The sequence below is a fragment of the Fundulus heteroclitus genome, chromosome 17, assembly GCF_011125445.2.
Source record: "Fundulus heteroclitus isolate FHET01 chromosome 17, MU-UCD_Fhet_4.1, whole genome shotgun sequence".
NCBI classification, from domain to species: Eukaryota; Metazoa; Chordata; class Actinopteri; order Cyprinodontiformes; family Fundulidae; genus Fundulus; species Fundulus heteroclitus.
Genome location: NC_046377.1, coordinates 12,698,348 through 12,714,664, shown reverse-complemented (window position 1 = coordinate 12,714,664; position 16,317 = coordinate 12,698,348). Strand labels below are relative to the sequence as shown.

General features: G+C 38.5%; 2 protein-coding genes across 6 annotated transcripts in view; one reads left to right on the top strand and one right to left on the bottom strand.

Moving 5' to 3' along the window:
• cacna2d4a (calcium channel, voltage-dependent, alpha 2/delta subunit 4a) overlaps positions 1 to 16,317 on the bottom strand; it is a 130,532-nt gene that overhangs the window by 48,577 nt on the left and 65,638 nt on the right. The window lies entirely within an intron of this gene.
• lrtm2a (leucine-rich repeats and transmembrane domains 2a) overlaps positions 1 to 16,317 on the top strand; it is a 37,793-nt gene that overhangs the window by 9,740 nt on the left and 11,736 nt on the right. For 2 of the 4 annotated variants that reach the window (XM_021309652.2, XM_021309630.2), the window contains exons 2-3: positions 460 to 628; positions 13,347 to 13,573. In XM_021309652.2, the coding sequence (XP_021165327.2) occupies positions 550 to 628; positions 13,347 to 13,573 (306 nt within the window). In that variant the 5' untranslated portion in view covers positions 460 to 549. Of the gene's footprint in view, positions 1 to 433; positions 629 to 13,346; positions 13,574 to 16,317 lie in introns of all 4 variants that reach the window. The other 2 variants (XM_012850863.3, XM_012850855.3) reach the window with 1 other exon arrangement.

Genomic DNA, 16,317 nt, shown 5'->3' with positions numbered 1-16,317 from the left:
TTATTGTTTAGTTTTTTTCAAGTGTTTATGTTTCCCTCAGTTTCTGCTTCTTCTCATTCTCTGCCCTCCGTTTTCTCCGTCAGTCCCTGTGACTCCCAGACACCAGCAGTTGCTGTTCTGTCTGCGTTAAGGCAAATTGATTGCCTGAACTCCTAAAGACATTTATTATTCATGCCACAAAATTTCTGTTGGCTCCCTTTCTGAGGCCTGGGTACACATCCACCTTCGTGCACACAAGCAAGGAAAATTGCAGACTTGTGCACAAGCAAACGCTTTAATATATGCAAGCAAACATTCTCAAAGAATGCACAGTCACTCCAGCTGATTTCTGAAGAGTCACGCATCAAAGTGTGTGTGACACTGCACTAAATAATGTGCTATAGCCTGGGTTTAGGATGTGTTTGTCTCACTTGTCTTGTATCTCCCTGTTCAGGTGATTTGCTGCTGTTTTTTTCTCAGCCACTGTCCACGTGGAGCCTGCAGGCATGACGGCCTGACCCCATCATACCCCCACTCCTCTTGCAGAGGAAGGCCACATACTTCTGTGTCATGCCCCCTTACATCCACCCCCCGGGGGGCACTGGCCTGTCTCCAGCCAGCGCTTCCTACCTCTACTTGACCAGACATGGTAAGTTGACCGAAAAACGAAAAAAAAAAAAGGAAATATGTGCTCGTAACTCTGCGTAGAAGCAGGAAGATTGCCTTTTTTTCGACAGCGGCTAATGTTAGCATGCTCAGCGTGATCGGACTCACACATACAAACAAAGACAGAAGATGGAGGCGTGACAGCACGTGCCAAGTCTGTTGGTGAAATCCCAAATGGCTGTATGTTTTGGTGCTGGCAGAAGTCTGCAGAAACAAAACACAGCGGGAGGAGGAAGATAAAAGATGGATCTGAAGAGTTTTTTTTCTCCCCTGTTCCTTTTTCCACTCTAGCGAAGTAGAAATCTGCAGCACAGGCATTGCTTCTCCTTTCCATCACTCATCTTGTCTCTCAGGTGCTTAACCTTGAGGGTCAGTGAAGAAAAAATACATTTATGTGGTATGACTCTGACATAAAGCATCTCATGCGTCAGTGTCAAAAGTTCCTTTCCTAAGCTCTTGACCCTTAACCGTTACAGCTCGTCTACACTCGAACATCCCATCCGCGCCAGTAATGCAATAACAGTGGAGCAGCAACATCGTAAACCACGGCTGTATGTTTCAGTAAATCATTCTCTTTTTCAGATGACACGTTATTCACACCCTTGTTTTATTATTGTACAGTCACTTAAAATGCCTTACAAGAGTATTCATATCCTCCCCCCCCTACACACACATGTTATGTTACAACCACAAACTTCAATGTACTTTTATAAAGATTTTATGTGATAGACTAACTCAAACTATTATATATCTTAAAAAGAGGACAAAATTATAGATTTTATTCAAATTTATTTCAAAAATACTAATCTAAAAATTGTGTTTTTGGTCCCTTTACTTTGCTACCTTAAGTAAAACAAAGTGCAGCCAATTGCTTTCAGAAGTCACCCATTAGTCAATAGAGTTCACCTATGCATAATTAAATATAAATACAGCTGTTCTGCGAAGGCCTCAAAGAATCATCTCAAGAACTTGATTAACAGGGTTAGGTTATAAAGCAATATCCCAAGAACTTATATAAATAGATGGAGGTATAAACAACAAAATCCAGGAAGAAGACCCGTTGGAGGCTGCAAAAGACTTGAGACCGGGAGCAGAGATTCCCCTTCTAGCTGCACTGCAACAATAAGAATATAAACACTGCTAAAACACAATTATTTTAATTTTAATTATTTTTAATGCTTGAATATAGCACTATCTCATAATAAATATCATCTGAAGTCACTTTACAATACTGATTTTTATAAAGAAATTAATGAATACAATTACATAGATTATAATTCAACTAAATACATTCCAATTTCAGTCTTGTGATGATAAATTTGGTTTATTTTGCTGATTGTTAAGAAATGTTCTACCAGAGGAATCTAACCAAAATGTATTGAGTCATTAACTTTTTAGCAAGGTCTCATACTGACTGAGCATGTTGAAAGGAATAACTCTTTTTAACCAAATTAACTGACATCAGCCTCAAAACAACATGGGGTTTCAGAGGACAGTGCTGTAATACAAAAATTCGAAACACTGGCCCAGGCATACTTTCAATAATGATTGTTTAGATCACAGCATATTTGTGCATTAGAACTGAACTAGTCAAAGTTCATAGTTAAATCCAATTGACAATCTGTGTTAAAAAATAGATTTTCACAGATCCTCTCCATCCAGCCTGACTCACCTTGAGCTATTCTACAAGGAGGAAGAGGCAGACATTCTAGTCTCCAAAAATCATAACCTGGTAGACAGATACAAGAAAAACTTACAGCAGTATCGATTCAGCGCAGCTAAATAGCAATGTCGGTTTTCCTGGATTGATTTAGTAAAAAACTCAGCCAACCATGTGTGTTTTCTGCTTCCTCCTCACAATTCGGCACTACTTTGTGTTGGTCTGTCTCATAAAATCCCAATACGATATATTGATGTTTGTGGTTGTAACATGACACAGTCCTCCTTCCTCTCTTTCACCCTCACTGGATCCCTTTATTTATTTGTTCTGCCTCCCTTCCTGTCTTTCTCTATCAGACAATAATCTTTCTCTTTGTTTGTACTTCAAACACAAAGCTCTACTTGTATGTGCGTTGTTGGTTAAACAATAAGGTTGGAATTTTGAATAATGATAAAACACTGTTTAGCTTTTTTACATTTGAAATTTGCTGCACTAACTTATGCTGCTATGTCTGTACAAGCTTAACCAAAAAGAAGAAGAAAAAAAAACATGGCTGGTCCTAGTAGAATTACTGGATAGGTTTTGGCTCCACAAGAAAAGAAAAAAAAAACACCCCCACAAACTGCTGCGGTAACACCAGACAAACTTGAAACTATCCATTAGAACCTCTGCACACCCACACAGAACCTCTACATCACTGCATACATCTCTCTGGACGCCGATGTGGAGGAAAAAGGTTTTCTACTAGGGAACCTCTGAGAAATGACGAAGAGCCTTTAATATGCTTTTCTGTAGTCCATTTAAACTTTAAAAGCAGTGCACACAGTGATCTGGGAGTGAGACTTTGTACTACTAGGCTGTAGCTATCATAGCAAGTTGCACAGCACTCTTGTAAACAGGATGTATTTACTATGTTTATACAGAATATGGTTGTATGAAGGAAGTCTTATTTGATCACTTTAATTATCATACATTGATTTAATTCTATTGTGTTTTTCAGCAAATTTTTATGCCTCTTAGATAAAGACTACTTTAGCTGTTGAAGACATTGCTCAATGGAAATAATTGAAAAAAAAATGTCAGTGTTGGTATCATAATGCTGTAGGCACCTTATATTTAGTGTAGCAAGTTTAAAATAACTATTTTATTAAACTAGAACACGCATGGTAAATCTTTTTTTTTTTTTTTTTATTCTGCTGAAAATTCCCTTTAAATCACAAACATTGTGAATTATATAGAGGTGACCAGGTTCTTCTAACTGGAATAAATGTTATATTAATATTTTGGAGAGGCTGAGAAGGAGGCCCAAGTTGAATCTTGTAGAGAATCTGTGGAAGGAAAGAAAAATCGCTTACTATTCACTAAAAAAGACCACTTTTGTTGGCAGGGACACCTTCAAACCTCACTGCATTTGGAGCTCGTCACCAAAGAAAAACTGTCAAAATACCAAATGTAAAAAGTAAACTTAAGTGGTTCTTATCTTACATTGTTTTATATACCTATGAGCGATGCCTGTCTCATTTCCTATCAGAAAAACTTTTTGCATGAACACTAAATTTTAAATATAATTTTTTTAAGGGGTGTAAATAATCATGGGATTAATTGTAATTCTAATAATAAAGGGAGCAGTAATAATAGAAACAGTGCATAAAATATACTGGCTATACTGTTTGTGGTGTTGTACCTCTGGTAAGCGGGTACTTTTGATCTTATGTGACACACATGAAGCAACACCAGGGAATGATATGATATGATATGATATGATATATATATATATATATATATATATATATATATATATATATATATATATATACACACACACACACACACACACACACACACACACATAATAAATCATAGTGTGACGGAGAAGTACATAAATGACTGAAAGGTAGTGCTAAATAAATAATCTGGGCACTGAAAAGTCTCAAGAAAACAGAGTTAATAAACGTTAAACACAACAGCATAACTGCTCTAAATGAAAAAAATTGTGGGAAGACAATAGAAAGTATGAGTGACAAAAGAAACAGTTGGAGGTGGGGAGGAAGACAACTCGGCGATATTAGATCAAAGAAAAGGAAACAAGAAAGAAAGATGAAGGAGGAGTAGAGAACAGACGAGTACCACTGACAGGGAGATCATATGGTGCCTTTCCGCTTTCATATCCCAGCAGAGGGTATCAACACACCTTGGTACACAGAAAGAATAGAATAAGTATTTCCATACCCATGAATACACACTGTATCTGTTTGTTTGCTTTTGGACATTTTTAAAAGCCCCATACAGAGCCCAGTACCTCATTGCTTTTAGTAAAAACAGTGAGAGACAGATGCTGAGTGAGTGAAAGCAGGTCGGGTTTGGCTTTTAACCAGAAAATAATGCACTCTAGGTTTGCAATACTTGGTTTGGAAAAAATGACAAATAATGACAGTATTAAGCTAAGAGCAGTCATAATGTGAATAAGCAGATGAAAGTGTACTGTTTGGAATAGAAAGATTACAGAAAGGTATTTAGCTAGGTTGTACCACAGACTGTAAACTAAGAGGCAATATTAGCAATGCTGGTTCACTTGAAGAAGCTATTAAGTTGGCAAACCAGTTATAATATGTATTTAACGTCTTTAGTGGTGTGGCCACAGAGTCCCCATTATCAACGGCATTTAACAATCCAGTTAAACTCCTTTTTGGTTAAATATTTGCTGCAAACCATTCCCCTGATGGTTCTCTGAACCATAATATTTGGTTTGTCATTGTCTCTGAGGAAAATTGTGGAGTTTTACCCTTATTAGGAAGGAAAACATGATGGCCAACACGACAAATCGGCTGGAAAGAGTCAACAGTTGATCCGTTCAGGCAAATAATTTTATTTAATGGGATCTAAGTGTAATTATGTGAACTTTAATTAGGTGAATTTAACCTTTCTCGTCACCTAAGATATTTTACAGCATTAATCTACTTTGTCCAGACCTCTAGAACACCGACATGTTAAATCACCCTGACTACAGTGTTTCACACATGCTATGGCTTATATTTTGCAGTTTAGCAAACACATATAGGGGATTTCAATTCAGTTATTTGTACAGCAGGGATGTCCACATGCTAAAGCTGGACAATAAATGGATATACACCACAGAGAATGCTTTCCATAAGTAGTTGGTGCAAGAATGTGCCAGACACACACACAAAAAAAAAAAACAACAACAAAAAAAAACAACACAGACACAAAACACGTCGTTTTTTGTTTTATCAAAACTGATCTCTCGTAAATAACATCTTGGATCTTAATGAGATAATTTGTTTAGATAAAAGTTTAATATAAAAAAAAAAATCAAGTCAGATGTAGGTAGATTCAACTCATACTGATCTAGCTTAAAGACAATGATTTACTTTATAGCTTACATGTACATCACTGACAGCTTTAAAAAAACGTACGATCCCTTAATACAATCATATATAACTTTTTTCCCCCCATACTTGCCCATATCAGGAAGATACTTTATTTCCATAAAATAAAGTATCCAGACAAGACAGGAACCCAGTCAAAAGCCACTAGCATTAAAACAACTGCACAAGTGTCATGTGTTAGTGTGCCTGTGTTAGCTAGAACATCAGCCCAATGTTTTTTTTTACCACAGTTTGAAGAATCTGCGAAGAGCACAAAGCGTCACAGTGTTCATTTTCTCCACGCCAGGGGTCCTGGAGAGCTGCTATCCTGCAACTTGTAGATGGTTCCCTTCCACAACACACCTGATTTTTACATGAATGTTACCAATTCATTACTCTGCACAGCTGAATGACATGCTGATAGGGGGAAATTAAGATGTGTTGGAGCAGGGATGCATCTTAAAGTTGGAGGTTAGTAGCTTCTCAGAAGCAATCACTTCTACAACAATACAAAATTCATCAAAGAAAGGCGATGCATTGCAATGTGCTCTGCCTATTTACTCAGAAACTTTTGTCTCACCTTTATATTTTGCCTTCATCTTACCTTTCTCTCTTGTAATTTCCACTCAGAAAGACAAAGTCACTACATGTCAAACACTCATCAACCACTAGAGTATGTGAACAATTCAATCTGTCACAACAAATAGCCAGAAACAGCATGAATTCGAGGGAGGCATGAGGGTATGTCCCCCAGCCATCACTGGAAGCTAAAATAATAATACAGTCTCACAGGTGTAAGTTCTGTCAGATGTGTAATGGAAAGGGAAAACTGAGGGGATTAAAGTGGATGTATTATGAAAAGAGAGACAGAAGGACAAGAGGAAGCAAAGAGTGGAGAGGAAGAAAGAGGGGAAGACTAAAATAGGTAATTTTATTAATCCTATTGGGAGATGGTGAGAAAAGTACAAAAACAGCCTGTTATGTGCCCTTTCCTCTCATCACAATGTCGGCAGAAGAAGAGAACAAACCCCAACACCCTTTCCCTGCTTATTCTTAGATCCTGCTTGTTTGTCAGCGAGTGTTTGGGTGTCTGCATGTGTGAGACAGTAACTTCCTGTGTTTGGGTAAGCAATTATACACCTATTTTAAAAAGAGAGTCAGAAGGAACAGTTCAGCGTATGATGGAAAAGACGTAATGTGGATTTAATGGCTGGGTTTGATGCCTACCGTTTTTCTCTCCTTTCTGCCTTCTATCCATTTTAGTTGGTAGCATCTGCTTTTTACTTATTTCTTTGATCCAACAGACACTGTTATACCCACACAATGGCTGTCTAAAATCTATCTGCAGTGTAAATATGGACTTTATCTGAAGCAACAGTATGCGTTTTAAACAGGTTTAAACAGTCATGTCTAATTAAAACTAAGATCAAACTGTTAATTGCTGAAATAATGCATTAAAAATATATTTTTATGGCACATCCGTCATATATTTTATTCTTACTTAGACAAGATACTATTTATCAGATTCTCCAAAGCCAGTTTTGATCCCTGTGGCTCAAATTTAAATTCAGTCCAATGTCAGCAAAATTAAATACCATAATATCTGTACAAATCCTTGTAAAGGTAACATTTTTCCATTTTAAAACCCCTCTGGAGCTTAATTAATGAACAGATCACACTTGCATACAATCTAATCTCAGTATAAACTAGTTGTTCTGAGGAAGCCTCAGCGGTTTGTTAGGGGACTGTAGCACACAAAGAGCATCATGAAGACCAACACATCAAATTGGTCACAGATAAAGGTGTAGAGAAGTTTAAAGCAAGGTTGAGGTTATGAAATAACATCCAAGTTTTTGAGCATGTCACAGAGATTTGCTCAACACATAATTGGAGGAAAAAAAACCTTGGTAAAACTGATAAAACACTAAAACATGGGCATACAATTAAACAGACCAGGGACGTCTAACTCCGGAGGAGCTGCAAAGATCCACAGCTGACTCAGCAGAATCTGTTGAAAAGATAATTATTTGTGCAATCCACAAATCTAGCATTTATGGGAGAGAGGCAAAAGGATGGCTATTGTTGAGAGAAATCCATAACAAGGACAATTTGCAGTTTGCCACAAGCCATGCAGGGTACAAAGCAGACATGTGGAAGAGAAGAGTGTGCACTGATCAGAGGAAATCCAAACTTGGTGGCAGCATCATAATGTTTGGGTGATTTCTTGAGCAGGGGAAGGCAACAATGGACGATGAGAGCTAAATACCGGGGAATACTGTCATGGTCAATATGAAATGTATTTATATAGCACACTTAAAAACTACAAGTTGGCTAAACAGCTGCTCAGCAACACCAACTTTCCTAAAACAGCAAATAGAATAAAACTGTAATAAGGATTAATAAAACACAGTAGAATGAAGATTTATGAAATTATTTAGCATCCCATACTCAAACAGTCAAAGGGTAGACAAAAGAGATGAGTTTTTAAAAGACAAATAATTTCATGCTCCAAGTGGTGCGGCCATGTGGAGGTAGGGTATTCTACAGTCTCTGTGCAGCCACAGCGAGCCTGTCTGGTTTACCGGAGTGCTCTCAAAAGTGTGCAGATGTTGAGGAGATTATGTAGACAAGATGGGGCTAGACCATTTACATTTTTCAGTGCTCAAAGATAACCTGCTAGATGCTGCAGAGGACTTGAGTCCGGGTAAGGGCTCACTGATTAACGACGACACTTAAAATCCAGTTGAGAATGGGTGGCAACACATCAAAATATTGATGCAGATTCTCACCATCAAATCTGACAGCACATTAACCATTTTAATATATATGCAAAATGTTCAATCTCTACATGTGGAAATCTGATACAGATGCCCCCAAAAGACTGTAGAACCGCCCTTCACCCTGGTTTACAGTTGCCGAAGTATTGACTCATGAGGCTGAACAGAAACGTACGCTATACTTCTCAGATTTTTTCCCCTTATCTACTTAGAGAGCACCTGCATTACTTCCTAGCACTTCAGAGCTCTGAGCTGCTAAATGCTGGTCTATGACATAAAAACTCAATAAAATACTCTGAAGTTTGCTGCTGTAAAATATATTATGTACCACTTACATCAGCTTATTATGAAATATTGAACTGGTATAAGAGTTTTGCAAATCAATGTATTATCTAATATTTCCCTTTTATAACCACCAATTGAGGCACATTTAATCCTAAAAACCAAATTTAACCATTTATGCTTGTCTAAATCTACAGATTTAAATGATTTGACCCAAAAATGAACTTTATGTAAAGTATCCATAGCTCTCATGCAGATAAAAATGAAATCTTAAAATATTCTACTTTAACTGGTTAACCTATAAAGTCTGAAAACTGTGGAATTAATCATCACAGTCAGTCAGAAACATCCAGAGATAAAGGTTTACACTTAAAAAATGCTAAAAACAAAACAAATTAGCAACATTGCAATGTGAAACACTTTTGCTTGCCTCATACAAGGAACGAGAATGATATGTCAGGTAATGTATCAAAGCTCAAGCAGCCCAGGAGTTCAAATTTAAAAGCAGCGGGGCACACTTAGACTCAGAGCACGATGTGAAACATTGAAGAGGGAAGAAACACAGACAAGCGAGTCCTCTGTGTGGAGGACAGCTGGTCATCCCCGTAACAAGATAGCAGCAAGTCTGCCACTTGCATGGAAAACAGCTTGTGCTTGGTAACATGCAACTGGGCTCAGTAACAGAAGTGCCCGAGGTGGTGACATCATAGCTGGGTCCAGTGTCACCCAGGGGCCCCTGGATATAAACTTACAGACAGATGAAGCCCTAAAGGTGTCAAGAATCATTGCCAACGAGACACCACTGGACAATGTTAAGTCTACAAGACAAAGCAAACATCAGGCGCTGAACTTATACATTTATTTCGTTTAAATTTTAGCCAGGAGGAGCAAGTTTTGCATCAATGGTGTATCCGAGTTTGTATTTAATGGATGTAGCTAGAACAACACCTAGAGAGACTGGAGGAATTCTTTTTAGACAGGTTGTTTCGGGGAATACTTTCCACCATTTTGTTAATAATGGCTCTCGCTGTGGTCCACTTGAGTCCAAAAACCTTAGCGAAAAGCTTTGGGACTATTTCCCGACCGATGAGAAAATTGATGACTTTTCTTTCTCATCTGTTCCTAAAATTCTTTAGATTGGGCCATAAGGTGTTGATATAATTCATCCTATTGCATGTTGTAAGACTGGTTCTATTTAACTTAAACCTTTATTCTACAGGCCCGAATGTTGCTATCATAAATATCCTCAGTAAAAGGGTGGTTAATCATAGTTAATTCACGATTTCTCAGGATGGCAATTATTCTTTTGAATAGCGCCAGGTTGGTAAGGAAAGTGATTTTTTTTCTTTGATAAATGAAACAATTGTTTGAAAACTTGCATTTTCCATGTACCCAAGTTATTGTCAGATATTCAAATTTGTTTGATACTAAACATTTAAGTGTGACACAAAAGCAAAAACAAGACATTTACAAGGGACAAAAACTTTTTCTCAGCACTGTACTTAATAAAAAATAAAATCAGACTATTATCATATTTGGCCATAGACAGCAAACCAACATCAATGCTTGTCCATTGTTACACACCCACGACCTGCTCATCCTAGGGTTATTTATTTATTGTGTCTTGAATAAAAGAAAACAAAAAGCTCTCAAATATTGAGAAATAGATTCCAATAAGATGCAAGTGATCAAATCTGCTGGTGAGCCAAGGAGTCTCAGTAAGAGGTTAAACGTCTCCGTGTCTAGAGTTAAGGCAGAGTAGTTTTTTTTAATATCACGCCTGGTGATTGCTTCACACGCATGCACAGTTGCACAAGCATATGCCCACTCACACATAAACGGAGCACAAAGTCGTGCTGATAAGCCATTGGCTGGAAACAAAGTCAACCAGTGTAACGAGACACTTAGGGAATACAGAGCAGTGCCGAGAGGCTTGAAGTGGAGGGGAATGAGAGATATAAAGAGAGTCTGCTGGGGGACAGAGACTTGTAGAGTGAAGACAGCAACAGTCAGATTTAACTTTGGACAAAGGGGAAAACAAAGAGAAAGCAACTATTCCGGCATATATTAACGAAAGAAAATTAAGCCAGAAGAGAAGAAAAAAAGAACGGAGAGAATAGATCAAAATAAACGGGTCAGATGAAGAAGAAACATAAGAAATGATTCAAGTCCGCTGGAAAAGCTTGATGTGAAAATGAGAAAAGACAGAAGGGATTTCTGTTGCAAAGATGCTTTTAACTTGAAACGTGCACTCAGAAAAACACAAACACGCCTCCTGTTTTAAACACAGAGGGCTTCTGTTGTGGTTGTTTAGTGCAGAAGGCTACGCCCTAACATATTGTACAGTGTGAGGATGAAGAGCCAATGTAGAAACTAGTCTTGGCATTTTGGGTTCTAATCTTTTTGCAACCGTTTGAGGATTTTCTGTTGTCTCAGAAACCTAATCTACTAAAGAAGAGCAAAGAAAGAGCTGTGAAATCTATTTGCAAATGATAGAAAGGATAAGGATGTAAAAAATACTGCAAGCACCAGTATGTGGGATGCATCAGTTGTTCAGAGCTGGACTCTGAACCCCTGATCCGCCTGACTAACTTAACCAGCTGATCTGGGACTCAGAAACTCGTTTTCTTTCCCCCTGGTTCATGAAAGCAACATAATAAAGCTGCCAATTAGCACTAGTAATTGCATATCTTCTGTTCGGAAACATTTAGTGAGTAATGAAGACTTAAAATGGGGGATTACTGTGAAATTAATTCGCGAGCCAATTTATAGATTTACCACAATTTCTCTGCTACTACAAAGTACATTCTGTCCGCTGCTGTTCTTTGCTCCTTGAATGGACTCAGTTTTATTTTCCTCTTCCGTTGGCTTCATAAAGCCACTTTTATGCAGATGTTTTTAATCTTAGCACAGCTGAATTACCAACAGAATGAGCATTTTTAAAAGGAAATGCCACTAAACCATATTAAGTTATGCAGCTACTGAAAACTTTGAGTGCGACAGTTTTTTTTTTTTTTGGTCATTTATCAAAAAGGAGCATCTCAAACTGCACCACAGATGTGAGCAGAAGGCAGAGAATGTAAAGTCAGAATATATCAACCACTAACGAGCAAATAGCCTAAAATTGTAGCTGTCTGTTAGATGTAAAAGATGCACATGAAATGTGACTTGAAGATATTTTTGACCTCACTAGGTCAAGTATTCCTCAGCCTCCAGCAACCGCTCAGTTAGAGGGGGCATATCTTGCAAAAACTGCTCTTTTAGTCCTTAAATGCATTTTGTTGTGTACTTGTGATTCTCTAGGAATGCAGAAAAGTTGAATATAATCTGTCTAGGTGCTGCGTAGGTATCTTTATATTCTGTTTGGGTCATATTCTTCCACCTGTTCAGTTTTCTTTATTCCCAATTTCGTTTTTTTTTCTTAACAATTACCTCACAGTATTATTTGCTGCGGAGCTGCTAAATGAGGTCATAGACCTCCGGTTAACCAATTTTGCGAATCAGCCATTTTTATTTTCCGCTGTGATTTTGTAGTCCAGGAGCTGTGGGGCTAAACTAACAAGGAATTCAGACCAAAGCATTGCAGCTCCACTTTATATAGCGCGTTATTGAATGATTTGAATGTAAAAAGAATTTAAAAGTATGATATGTTCACTTTAACGCTAAGTTAACTTTTAGCAGAATGTGTTCAGTCTTCAGAGGAGGCTAGTTTCAGCTTAACAGTGGTCGAAACCGGCCAAATAATACAAGGCCTTTTCCTTACGGAGTTAGTCTTTATCACCTATGTTTTTAACGCAGGAGATTTGTAACAAAATCATGTTTGTGATTTTTCTGTAAAAATAATAAAAACAATCAACCTTATTGCCAAACCCTAACACAAAGTTACTAATGTTCTAACTGAGCTGTTTAAAACTGTATTACTATGGAGAAATAACATTTTTGCAGTGCAGTTCAGTAACCTAAAGGATGAGGTTTTACTTTGTAGAACCAGGTGATAACAGCAGCTTTCTTTGGAAGGCCTACGAATAAATGTATATAAAGAGCTAGGCTTTTAAGATTAAGTCTAAGACTGAGGCATCAAAATTCCAATAATCAAGCCGTACATGTACACAACTCCAACAACGGTTCATTAAAGCATTTTTAATATCATGTCACTTGTTTTGAATTGTGGCTGGTAGGAAAAGATGTTTATTCTCTTGTACACTTTTTAGGCTTTTGGATGTACGTGTGTGCTCAATGACGGTGATAGAAAAAATAACTTTTTCTATTAAACCATAAATTCAATCCCTGCAACTCCACTTAAAATAAGAGTATGAAACCACATCTGGAACTCCTGCTTTGTCTTGACTTTTTAGTTCAACTATACCTACCTTTGGGCTTTCTTTCTTACCAAAGTGTTTTTGACAGTTAAGAAAACCATTAGTTCTTGTTAAATTCAGCTCCAGTTTTAAAAATATGTTAAATGACAAGCGCATTTCTTGTAAAGTTTTGATTTCCAATGAAAACTACTATTACAAATGATGTGGTGGAAGTAACTAAAATAGCATTTTATATTAAGAACTGAATAATCAAGTGTTTTTCTTTCTCCTTTTTCAGTCTTCTGCGTTTTGGGCCTCTTGGCCATGTTGCTTTTGCCAGCCTCCTCGTGCCCTCCTTCCTGTCTCTGCTCCTCGGACAGCCTTCTTGTGGACTGCGGGGAACGTGGCCTCTCCTCCCTGCCTCCCATGCACCTCCTGCCTCCAGGAAGCCGCTCCCTGCTGCTAGCCAACAACAAGCTCGCCTCACTGGGAGTCTCATCCTTCGCTAACCTCTCCTCTTTAGAGGTCTGTAGTTGTTTGTTAATCGTTTTCAAAACGTATTTTCCTAATCTTTTAACATTTTATAAGTTGTGTTGTTTATCGTGACCAAACAGTTTATTCTGAACTGAACACTAAAAATCCCCACAGGGTAGGAACTGAAGTTTGGAGGAGAGCCAAACATTGAGCGAAGAACTGAAAATCTCTGCTGTTAGATCAAATACATTCGAAAAATCAGCTCTCACAGCAACTTGTGCTTCAAGGTTGGCTTGTTTACACATGGGATTTCTAAATGAGCCGAGCGGCTAGCCCACACTGAAATCCATCCCACAGTTGGCGTGGCTCGGCTCATTATCAATTAACACAGTTCTGATCTGACTGCCAACTCCTTTTTTGCCCCCTAATACATCACAATCAAAGTCCAGCTGCAGCTCTTAGCACAGTTCCAAAAAGATTGCCCTTGAAAGCCGACTCTACATCTATTTTAGACATAGTACTATTATGGTAGTGACAGTGTACACTATTGCCCCTTTTCCACGAGCTCTGATTCGCCGGGTAATACTCGGCTCCATCCGCGTTTGGGAGCATTTCAATGACAGTTTTTTCCTACTGGGCTGGCTTTTTCCATCCATCCTCGTGTGGTAGTACAACAGGAGCTGAGTAGAGCTGAAATGTGACTGCTGTTCACTGATTAGGCGAGATCGAGTAGAAACAAGAATGTTTTCTCTGAGGAAGTGCAGGGCTAAGTTAAAGAGAGGAGCAGCAACACCATTAAAAACCACCATAAACGGACTTGTTTAAACCCATAAACCACATCTGAAGGAAACAGAAGAAAACACTTTAGCTTTCTATACGCAGATAGGTGTGCTGTATTTAATAACCTAAATCAGATCTGCAGATTTAGCGAGGCTCTCTCTCATTTTACACACACTGAAACCTGCAAAGTGTTGTCTCTAGAGAGTATTTGGTTCAAAAAGTTGTTCACGGTGGCTGTTCAAACCACTGTGTACAGGAAGACGGAGAAGGCAGAGAGGAGCTGCCCGCTCTCCTATAGACTGTAGTGGCAGCTCTGCATCTAAACCAAAGAACATGCCACCAAACCAGCGCATTGTGGATATTCAATATCCAACATAAAAAATGTTTTCACTGCCTTCAAGAGTACGTGGTTTTGTGCTTTAAAGTCCTTATCGTCATTCTCACCATAGCGAGGCAAAAACTTCCATATAAAGCCCTAAAGACAAACTTTGGAGCAGACCCCTCTCCACTTTTGTCAAACATCCCCCATACCTGTTAACTGACTCCGCCAGATAGATTTGCTCCGCATATCCATCTGGAAACCTTCCGTTGAAGTAACTTTGGGAAGGGGCGAAAATACTGGTTAGCTGATTGGCCTATGTTGGTGATAGACGGGCCAAATAAACCAATCAGATTCGTCGTCGCCCCGTTACGAGCGACGACGAAAACACAACCACAAGCCAAGCTACTCTTGCTGCTGCAGGTAAAGGCTCGTTAGCTCAGCAGAGAAATACTCTGTAATTCCGATAAAACTTGCTCGATAGCCTCGCTAACGCTAGTTTCATCGGCTGAAGCCGCCATGTTCTTTAGACTGAACTGTCGCGCTTCCAGTTGCGTCACACCTCAACCCGCCTCAAAGCCAACGCTGATTGGACGTTCGTTTGGTGAACGGCTCCAAATTTTCTTTAATGGAGAGTAGCCAGACTGATCTGCGAGTGAAACCTTGAAAGCTCGCGAGATCAGGATGGTCTCACGAGGCTACCATACCTGTGCAGGCAGAGAGAAGCCATGCGTTAGTTTGTTATTAGTTCTGGCTGAGCTATGATCCACATATTTATCCTGGAGGATCATTGAATCCTTAAAAAATATTCAAGACATTCTTGCATATACAATAATATATATTTTTTTAAATCTATGTTTTTATTTAAAATTATTAACCTTTTTATTATTTACTGTTTTTCACTGATTTCTTTAAAGTATTATTGTCACTGACAGCTGGAGCTGGGGCTAAAGCCACCCTAGGAGGGGTTCACCGCCCGTCTGGCCTTACCGGGTCTGTTAAACACCAGCAGGAGTAGAGAAGAGCTGGGTTGTGAAGGGCTAAAAACAGAAAAACAGCATATATTTGCAGATGACATTGTCATTTTAAAAAAGGATTTCATGACACTAGTAGTCTTTATTTCACAGTTTATAGGAAAGGAGGCAGATTAAAAGTAGAAGATATGCAGTAAATGGCCTGAGGCCATGAACTGAACATAGGGCAGATACGTGGAGGACTGTGACCTCTGTATATCGCGCACCTTCTGAACCAACTGAGACACATGGCACCGTATACCATTATGAAATCTTTGAGAGTAGGACATATGTGGATGAAGTCTAGGATCAAAAAAGGTCAGCTAACATTTCTGCAGACCCCACACATCCTGAACACAAACTGTTTAGACTTTCACCTTCAGGTCGGCGCTACAGAGCGCTGTTTCCTAAATCTGTACTTGCACAAATCCAACTATGTCTTCCTCTTTCATAAAAAAGCATGTAGATATAGATATAAATAATGTATTTCCCTTTTATATATTTACATTTAGGATGTCTTTATTGAGAGGCAAGGTTAATTGAAGACAAATTCTTTCTGTGCACAAACGTGGCAATAAAAGCTAATTTTGAGATCATGGAGAAGTGGAGGTTATATAGAAGGGCAATGAAGGTCAACTTGAGTAAGAGAGAATACATGAGTCCCAATGAGAGATAGGGGGACT